Here is a 10,436-nt window from a genome sequence, read left to right on the forward strand (position 1 = left end):
TCTGTGAGGTAGAAGTAACCTTCCTGGGATGATGCTTCTGTATTCAGTGATGAGCAGCCACAGTTTCTCCCTCTTTCCCCGTCTCCTCAAGAGGTAGTTTTTTTGTTTGTTTGTTTTTAGACGGAGTCTTGCTCTGTCACCCAGGCTAGAGTGCAGTGGCATGATCTCGGCTCACTGCAACCTCCGCCTCTCGGGTTCAAGAGATTCTCCTGCTTCAGCCTCCCGAGTAGCCAGCTAATTTTTGTATTTTTAATAGAGACAGGGTTTCAACATCTTGGCCAGGCTGGTCTCAAACTCCTGACCTCATAATCCACCCACCTCAGCCTCCCAAAGTGCTGGGATTACAGGCATGAGCCACTGCGCCCAGCCAAGAGGTAGTTTTGTTGCTAAAAATCAACATATAGTGAGCCGGTATGCCACAGTGCTTCACTCTAGAGTGTTGTTGATGACTGGCCTTTCCAAATCCAATTATGTGGATTAAATTATGTTCTACTATAAAGTTCCCCAGATGATGGAAAAATGAGTGAACCAAAGGGTGGTAGCATTGCTTCAAGGAAAAGAGCCCAAGTGCAAAACATGCTTTTTATATGTGCGTCGGGAAGGGTGCCTCTGTTGCAAACGTTTCAGTGTAGTTTAGGGTCATATCCCTAGTGCATGCAGGTGAATGAGAGGCATCTAGACCCCCTAATGGCGCTTCGGCCTTAAAAAAGGTTTAGAAATTCTTGGCAGTGGACGCAAAGTTGCTAGACTAGATCAGAGACCACTGTTTTGCGAACCTCAGTTTCCTTGTTTGTAAAATAGTTGAACTAAATCTTGACCCTTTAATGCTTGTTTTGAAATCCGAGGCAAAAAACGCTTGCAGGCGCCCTTACTTCCGTGTTGCTTCATACTCCTCTTGCGCCTGCGCTGTCTCCTTGGAGCAGAGGCGGGGCCAACAAGCCTGTTTTAGAAGCCCTCCAGTCCGTAGCTCGTTTAGAACACAGGACTCCAAGCTTATTGGAGGGCCATCTTGCCTTACGGCTCCAAGCCGCTTTTTACGGCGTTTTTCAGCTCGCCATTCACTTCGCTGTGAAGATGGCGTCGGGCAGCGGGGTAGGTGTTGTGTCTGAGGAGGAGGTTTTGCGGGGTGGGGAATGGTTTTTCAGACCTGAATAGAGACAAACTCCTGCACCCGACTGGCTTCCCGATATTTCCTCGAGATCCCAGGGTTCAGGTTCAAGAATTCCCCAGTAATAGGCCTTGGCAAAGGGTCAGTAGAATCGCGGAGGTTTCTCGGGTTGGGGTCTTGAGGCTACCTCAGCCTTCTCGTGCAGTCCAAAGAAGCTTCGCTTTCAAAACGTCCCGTAGACGCCTGGACCGCGAGGGCGCGGTTACCTGCTTCTCTAGGGGTCCAGACACGGCGACGGATCTTGACGCTTTTTCCCCTCCACAGACAAAAAACTTGGACTTTCGCCGAAAGTGGGACAAAGATGAATACGAGAAACTCGCCGAGAAGAGGCTTACGGAAGAGAGAGAAAAGAAAGATGGTGGGTGCTAACTACATCAAGGGCTAAGGGTATCACAGAGGCGATGCGATGATGGAGAGCGGGTGGGAGTTGAAGTGCGCTGCCTTCCCACGCGGTGTAAGCTCTGGCAGAGTGCTGCTTCCCTGGGCCTAGGTTTCTACATTTACAAAATGAGAGCGAGGAGGTGGGATGAAGTAAGTAGTTTTGAGATGCTCTTCAGCTCTATTTCACTCTGCTTCCTTGCCCACCCTTTGCTTGGCTCGTTTAATGCTTTCCTGAAGTACAGAGAAGATAACGGAATCCTTAATAGTGACAGAGAAGTTAAGTAGAGTATTTTGCTGCTGTGCATTACCGCTATCAGTGACCCCCCTCTTTCCCTTGAAATTTCTTAAAGGAGAGAACATTCCTGGCCCAATCAAGAGCCTCCCATATAGTCTGAGAAAAGCCGGGGTACTTTGCAGGATCTGTGATTGTTTCAGCTAGTGCTTAGTAGTGCTGTTTCTCTGTGCCTTGTACGTCAGGGAGTTGGCGCTTCTCTCCTGGTTAAGAGATTGCATAAGGAAATGTCTTATTTTGTCATCTGTTTCAAACGTGTACATTTTTCTTTCCCTTTACCTCCAGGCCACCTTGCGCTCACTAACTCTTTCATTTTTTATGTAACATGTAAAATAAACAGTGCTTGACATGTAACAGGCATTTCCTAGATGTTGGTCCCCTTTTATAAATTTGCCCAGCTCTCAGAAGGTTCCTTTCTGTTATGCCTAGGGTATCTGCCTGAGAGCATTCTTGAATGTCCTTGCTCCTGTTTTGAAAAAGTTGCTTCTAGTAACGCTTCAGAAATTCTCCCCCACAATTCAGTTAATCAATGAATATAAAACATACTGCTTTTAGATTTGCTGGCTTTAAAGTGGAGAAAAGCTGTAGAGAGTTGAGGATTGCTTATGATTTTTTCCTGTGTTGAGATTCTCCCCAGCTGCTACTTTAAGTGTCTGTTGTGTCCTTTCAGGAATGATTTTGAAATGAGTAGACCTGAATTTTGGGTTTCATGCCTTTTTTTTCCTTTCTGGTTGAGGAACTATAATATTGAAGGGACTTCCTTCCCCATTATGTTTCAGGAAAACCAGTGCAGCCTGTCAAGCGAGAGCTTTTACGGCATAGGGACTACAAGGTGGACTTGGAATCCAAGCTTGGGAAGACAATTGTCATTACCAAGACAACCCCTCAATCTGAGATGGGAGGGTGAGTTGCTTATCATTTTTCCTCTGCAGCCAAGAATGCATCTAATAAGCCACCTATTTTGGTTTTAGGAAGTGTTGAGGAAGGTCCTTGGCCCCAGGATTACGTCCTTCTTGCCTGTAATTCTATCTTTATATTTGTTTTTCTGTGTCTCCCAAGGTCTCAAGTTGACATGGTAGTGTCTCTAGGAGTGGTCACTCAGTGGGTTTCTTCATGTTATTAGCATTGGCTGGGCACGGTGGCTCACGCCTGTATTCCCAGCACTTTGGGAAGCCAAGGCAGGAGGATTGCTTGAGCCCAGGAATTCAAGACCAGCCAGGGTAACACAGTGAGACCCTGTCTCAATTAAAAAAACCAAAACAAACAAACAAACGCGTACTATGAGCACTGCAGCTACTACTTAATATATTTTTAAAATTTTTTATTGCCATTATACTTGTTATCAATTCTGATTTACTATTAATATTTTAAAAGGGATTATTTGATCTGTCAGAGGAAGAAATGAAGGAAAGGACTACTGAGGAGATTTCTAGGAGAGAAATTAGGTGGAGCTAGAATAGAGCCTAGTAGTTGTTAATGGTGAAGAAGGGGGGTTTGAGGTTCCAGACTAGCTGCAAAGGCTGTAGTTGTTATGGATGCCTGATTGTACACCTTCTTCCAAGACTATAACCTATAGGAAGAAGGGTCCCACAAGAGCTTGTCACTCTTTTGCCTCCCACTGCTTCTCTGTCCAGTTAGGTTTTCTGGCAGGAGAGCAACACAGATAGCAATGAGTGACACTTCTCTGAGCTGCTTAGGAAACCCACTGTTGTCCATTCCTGTCTGTATTAGTTATCTATTGTTATGTAAATTAACAAATTAACCTAAAGCTTAGCATAAACTACACCACTCACAGTTTCTTTGGGTAAGGAATCTGGGAGGAACCTAGGTGGTTCTGGCTCAGGGTCTTCATGAAGCTGCAATCAAGGAGTTGGCAAGGTAGGTCTGCATTCATATGAATCTTAAGTGGGGCTGGAGGATCTGCTTCCAAGCTCTCTCACATGCCTGTGGTTTGGAAGCCTAAGTTCTTTGCCCCATAGACCTTTTTTCTTTTTCTTTTTTTTTTTTCTGAGACAGAGTTTCACTCTTCTTGCCCAGGCTGGAGTGCAATGGTATGATCTCGGCTCACCACAACCTCCGCCTCCTGGGTTCAAGCGATTCTCCTGCCTCAGCCTCCCAAGTAGCTGGGATTACAGGCATGCACCACCTGATTTTTTTGTATTTTTAGTAGAGATGGGGTTTCTCCGTGTTGGTCAGGCTAGTCTCGAACTCCCGACCTCAGGTGATCCGCCCGGCTCGGCCTCCCAAAGTGCTGGGATTACAGGCGTGAGCCACCATGCCTGGCCACCTCATAGACCTTTCTATAAGACTGCTCACAATAAAGCAACTGGCTTCCCCAGAGCAAGTAACCCAAACAAAGACAGAAGGCATGGTTTTTAAAATAACCTAATTTTGTAAGATACTACTTTTGACATATTCTGTTGGCCAAACAGACCAACTCTAGTACAAATTGGGAGGAGACTACACAGAGTAGGAATACCAAGAGGGTGGGGCTCATCCTGGGGCTGTCTTGGAAGATGACTGCTATACTCTCTCGAAAGCTAAGGCTTTATAGAAATGAAGGCTTAACACTTCTAAAAAGAAGTTTACCTAAAAATTTGAGTTTCTTGGTTGAAAATGATAAGATCCTTAAAAACATACTTGACTCAGGTGCTGTTTCTTCCTGTTAGATATTACTGCAATGTCTGTGACTGTGTGGTGAAGGACTCCATCAACTTTCTGGATCACATTAATGGAAAGAAACGTAAGGCTTGGAGGTAGCTTGTGACTAGGGCTGGAATTGGGTTTTGGAGGTGGGGTGGAATGGAAGGGTAGTTTTTTTCTTCTTCTTCTTTTTACTCATCAAAAGATGGCTGGAGTAAGAAGGGTAGTTTCAACTGGGCTCTTTTTTGATGCCCCTATTAGAACTCTCCAGTTGTTTCAGCACAGGCCATCTTTTACTTCATTATGTAATATTTCTGGAGGCCATGAGGTAAGAGGCCTCATTCTAGAGGCCATGAGGCTTTCAACAGCACCCAAACCATGTACTGCTCCTGGACCCAGCTGGCCAAGGGAGTTTCTTTTAGCCATAATTATTTTTGCTGTGTGTTTTATGAGATGTCATATGAGATGTCAGAGAAGTCAGGAAAATACTTTTTGAGGGGCTGAGGATGTTGTAATGAACTTGCCTTTTTCACTGTTGACCCCATCCAGATCAGAGAAACCTGGGCATGTCTATGCGTGTGGAACGTTCCACCCTGGATCAGGTGAAGAAACGTTTTGAGGTCAACAAGAAGAAGATGGAAGAGAAGCAGAAGGATTATGATTTTGAGGAAAGGATGAAGGAGCTCAGAGAAGAGGTAAGGCTCTCCTATCCTTCCCCTCTCCCCCAGATTTGAATTTTATGTTATGAATCATGAGAGACCCTGTCCTCATCCCACTCCTACTCCCATCCCCAGAGTTGTATCTCCTGAGTTCTGTATATTAGTGGAAACATTTGTTGCCTTTGTTTAGGATTCTCATGATCTGAAGGAAATGGCTCTGAAACTACTTTTTTCTCCTAGACTCTCTGGGCCTTATTTTTTTTTTTGTAATTTAAAAAAAAATTTTTTTTTTGGTGATACAGATATTTCTCAACTTCTGATGGGGTTACCTACTGATAAACCTATCATCAAGTTAAAAATATCATAAGTCAAAAATGCATAATACACCTAACCTACTGTAGTTCAGCCTAGCCTACCTTAATGTGCTCAGAACACATTAGCCTACAATTGACCCAAATTATCTAACACAAAGCCTATTCTATAATAAAGTATTCATCTCATTAATTTATTGAATACTGTACTGAATGTGAAAAACAATGGTTGTATGGATACTTGAAGTACAGTTTCAAATGCATGTCAGTTTTTCACCATTGTAAAATTGAAAAATCTTGTCAGAGCATCATAAGTTGAGGACTGTCTGATCTGTATTATTTGATTTAATTTGTGTAAAAGACTTAACTTTTTTCAGAGGAGTTTAGGTTTGCAACAAAATTGAGAGGGAGATATAAAGATTTCCCATATACCCATTGTCCCCCACAACACGCATAGCCTCCCCCATAATTTTTTTTTAACTACAAGAGGAATTAACTAAATGTACCTAGTCCTAAAGAGACCCATGAAATCAGGCTGACTGCGTCAGAATTCTGTTTCTTCCACTTACTGGCTGTGAATCTTGGGCAAGTTATATATCCTCTTTATGCCTCAGTATCCCCATATTAGAGATCTTAGTATAATATACATGAAGTACTCAGAGCAATTTCTGGCATGTACTGCATGCCCCAGAATGTTAGCATGCCCCAAATGTTGTTATAAACAACATTTGGCTGAGGAGTCTAAACTGATTCTGAGTGATTTTTCCCTCCAGGAGGAAAAGGCCAAAGCATACAAGAAAGAGAAACAGAAGGAGAAGAAAAGGAGGGCTGAGGAGGACTTGACATTTGAGGAGGACGATGAGATGGCAGCTGTGATGGGCTTCTCTGGCTTTGGTTCCACCAAGAAGAGTTACTGAGGCTTTCTATGCTTGGCCAACTTTGGCCTATGCTGGACCTAACTTTGCGTGTGTGTGTGTGTGTAGTGGGGGGTCATTTCTTATTGGGTAATGGGAAAGTTCTTAAGAGTGTCAATGGGGAGGGATAGAGGGTGGGGGCTCATGGTTTCCCTCTACTTTGGGAGAGGGCACAGATTGCAGAGGTAATGCTGTGGCATATTGCTTCAGCCTCAGTATATCACTGGAGTCACAGGACCCCTGCCCACCTGAGTTCCCAATAAAGAAAAACCTCCCCTTCTGAGGCTGCTTCCCCAAAACTCCCCCTGCATCTTTATCTCTCCATCTATCCAACCTCTTGTCTGAACATCCCACCTTTATCCTGTGTTCTGCCTTTGTTTTAATTTTAACTCATGTTCGTCCTGCAACAGAAGCATTCTCTAGGTTCCAGTTTCCAGTTGATTGCATATCCTTGACCAGCCCTTTTTCCCATTCCGCCCTGTGGTTCTCTAGCCACCTGTGCATGCATGTGTATTTCTGCCTGGTTCTGTGGTGTGTGGATGTGTGTGCATGAATCTGTCATATAGAGGGGGTCTGAGCTGGAATCCTAGAGCATTGCTGCCCTGGGGCCTGATGTTCTTGGCTTCCTCAGAGCATGTAACAGGAAATTAAATGGGATGAGTGTTTGGTGTGGTTTGTGTCTGATGAGTTTTTTAACATTCAGGTGTAGATTGTTTCAGCTTCTCTTGTTTCATTTTCTTGAAGGTATATGTTTTTGTCTTGAGCAGGCTTTTGGAAGAACCTGTTTGATGCAAAAAAGAAAATGAAAAACAAAACAAAACAAAAAATCCCCAAAACCTTACTATGGGAGCCCTTGGGTCTTAGAAGCTGTTCAACATGTATAATAAATGGCATTGACTGGGCCTGTTTTACATTTGGTGGGAACATTCCATAATCTTGCCTGTGAATATTTGTTTTTCCTTCTCATGCTGAGGATTTCCATATAGAGTATTTTATTCTTCCATTTTAAATCTTATTCTTGCCTAGGTTTTTTTTAGCATGAGTTATGTTTTCCTCTGATAAGGGATCTATGTCCAGAGAAGTCTGAACCAAAACGATTCCTATCATTTCAGACTCCTTTGATCTTTTGTTTTTGGAACAGCAGAGCTCAGGATTGAACATAATGTTTTTCTTTTTTCTTTTTCTTTTTCTTTTTCTTTTTCTTTTTTTTAAGACAGTCTAGCTCTGTCGCCCAGTCTGGAGTGCAGTGGCGCAATCTTGGCTCACTGCAACCTCCGCCTCCTGGCTTCAAGTGGCTAATATTGTATTTCTAGTAGAGATGGGGTTTCACCATGTTGGCTAGGCTGGTCTCGAACTCCTGACCTCAGGTGATCCACCTGCCTCGGCCTCCCAAAGTGCTGGGATTACAGGCATGAGCCACTGCACCTGGCCCTTAGTGTTTTTCTTACTGTCTGCTAGACACAGGATTACTTAATTTTGGCACTGTTGAGATTTTGGGCCAGATTTATCATTTGTTTTAGAAACCAATGCTGTGCATTGTAGGATGTTTATTATTTTGATTTTGATTTAGGATTAACTTCATCCCTGGCCTCTACCTGCTAGATGCCAATAGCACCCTCTTCCGCAATTTTGACAACTAAAAATGTCTTTGCCCCTGAGAAAGGCAAAATCCCTCCCTACCCGCATTGAAAACCACTGAGAAGAAGCTAGTTGTCTTCCCTATCTTGGTCTAATTTGAGAATTAGATGTCACAGACTGGTAAACTCAAAACAGAAACTCACAAAACTTTGATATCCACTGGATCAAGTACTATGCCAAGTCAAGGGGATGCAGAGGAAAAAAAATAGCCATACATACACAAAGAACTACAGTCACATTAACTTCAAGCAGATGAAACTTCTAACTTGCTGGTTCTATACCCTGAAAAAATGGATCTGTAAATGGATCTGTTTGGATTAACAAGGCTGCCACCATATAGCTGGTTTTCATTCTCTGCCCCAACAAGCTCCTCACCTTTCTGTATTATCTGAACCACAAAGCAGCATACACCTCCCTTTGGACTTCTGTACAAAATTCCCTTACTGTAAGACATGCCCTTTGTCTAATTTGTGATGCTGACTCTTGCCACTGGGAACACTGAATGTATCTTCACCTATGGGCTGAAGGCCTGGCTCAAAGTTTTAGATACAGTAAGTATTGGGCAATTGGGGGCAGATTGGTGCGTGCTTTCCTTGGCAGGATTATGTGCACTTCAGGTCTCTTGGGTGACAGTCTTATTGTTGACTAGGTCTTTTGTTACCCCTTTCAAGGCAGGCTGGAGGTTTGTGAGTTCCTTCCATGGTTCAGTATTTTTTTTTTTTTTCTTGAGAGTGTCACTGTCACTCAGGCTAGAGTACAGTGGCACGATCTCAGCTCACTGCAACCTCCACCTCCCGGATTCAAGTGATTCTCCTGCCTCAGCATCCTGAATAGCTGGGATTACAGGTGGCCGCCACTATCCCCGGCTAATTTTTTTGTATTTTTAGAAGAGATGGCGTTTCACCGTGTTGGCCAGCTGGTCTTGAACTCCTGACCTCAAGTGATAGCCCGCCTTGGCCTCCCCAAGTGCTAGGATTACAGGTATGAGCCACCACCCCTGGCCTCATTCTTCAGGAAACCATCTAGTTCAATTTAGCTTCAAAGAATGTCTTTTCCTTTTTAGTACGGTGGGATCTTACCTCTGGTTACATCTAAAAAGCAATTCTGAATTTAAGAATCTTTAAACTCTTGGGACTGGTTAAGTGGTTTGAGTCTCAAAGGGACCTAAGTCATGGAGTGTTTGGAGGTGCTCAGGGTGGCATCTTGGAAAAGTAAATGGAATGGAAATTCAAGAGCCTACAGCAATCCCAGATAACTCAGAAATCGCAAAGAGAAGCTGCTTTCAGGTCTTTTTTGAGACAGTCACTCTGTTGCCCATGCTGAAGTGCAGTGGTGCTATCTCGGCTCACTGCAAGCTCCACCTTCCAGGTTCACGCTGTTCTGCTGCCTCAGCCTCCCAAGTAGCTGGGATTACAGGCGCCCGTCACCACGCCTGGCTATTTTTTTTGTATTTTTAGTAGAGACGGGGTTTCACATGTTAGCCAGGATGGTCTTGATCTCCTGACCTTCTGATCCGCCCGCCTCAGCCTCCCAAATTGCTGGAATTACAGGGGTGAGCCACTGCACCCAGCCTCTTTCAGGTCTTTCTAAAAGCAATAGAAATGTTTGCATTCTGGTTGAGTAATATCCACTTGATCAGTGCTTAGGTGAACATGCTGTAGGTACTGGTATTATCTTCCGGGGCAATGCATCAAAGTCCCAGATGTCATGGAATGTACATTCTGGTGGAATTGCCCTTCAGAGTACCTGGGGAACAAAAGATGATCCTGTGGCTTCAGGCACCCTCAAGGCCTCTTGCAGTTCCCCCATAACTTTCTCCAAATATGTATGCAGATTCTTTAATCCAGCATATATTCTAACAATATACTTCTGTATGTGTACATATATGTACCAAGATGTGTATTACTGCAGCTTTATCTTAGTGAAACTTAAAACTAGTACATTTATACTTGAATATAATGCAGCTGTTACAAGTGAATTCGATTTATACGCAGTGATCACAAGGATCTCGAAGACATGCTGTTAGGTAAACAATATCCAACAACCGCATTCCCAGCAAGCCAAGAAAAATTATGCTTTGTGTACAGTTAAATATACAGATTGAGGAAAAGGACTGGAAGGATACACATTGAAATATAAACAGTGGTTAATTGGAGAAAAGTAGGAATTTAGGGAAGAAAGGTTAGCTGTTTACAGTGTACATAAAAGGAATAGATGTTCCTGCAGTATTAAAAATGGAAATAATTTTTAGGCCAGGCATGGAGGCTCACACGGATAATCCTGGCGCTCACACGGGTAATCCTGGTGCCCAAGGCGGAAGGATCTCTTGAGGCCAGTTCCAGGTCAACTGGGCAGCTTAGCAAGATCCTGTCTCTACAGAAAATAAAAAATAAAAAAGGCCCGGCACGGTGGCTCACACCTGTAATCCCC

General features: G+C 43.7%; 1 protein-coding gene across 1 annotated transcript; it reads left to right on the top strand.

Annotated features, from left to right (window-relative positions):
* Positions 1 to 356: 356 nt before the first annotated feature.
* ZMAT2 (zinc finger matrin-type 2) lies at positions 357 to 7,281 on the top strand. The gene is made up of 6 exons (XM_002815971.6): positions 357 to 1,092; positions 1,433 to 1,526; positions 2,621 to 2,744; positions 4,511 to 4,584; positions 5,034 to 5,179; positions 6,228 to 7,281. The coding sequence occupies exons 1-6, from the start codon at positions 1,075 to 1,077 to the stop codon at positions 6,369 to 6,371; spliced, it is 600 nt and encodes a 199-aa protein (XP_002816017.1). The 5' UTR covers positions 357 to 1,074; the 3' UTR covers positions 6,372 to 7,281.
* The last annotated feature ends 3,155 nt before the right edge of the window (positions 7,282 to 10,436 follow it).

The sequence above is a fragment of the Pongo abelii genome, chromosome 4 (genome assembly GCF_028885655.2).
Source record: "Pongo abelii isolate AG06213 chromosome 4, NHGRI_mPonAbe1-v2.0_pri, whole genome shotgun sequence".
NCBI lineage: Eukaryota > Metazoa > Chordata > Mammalia > Primates > Hominidae > Pongo > Pongo abelii.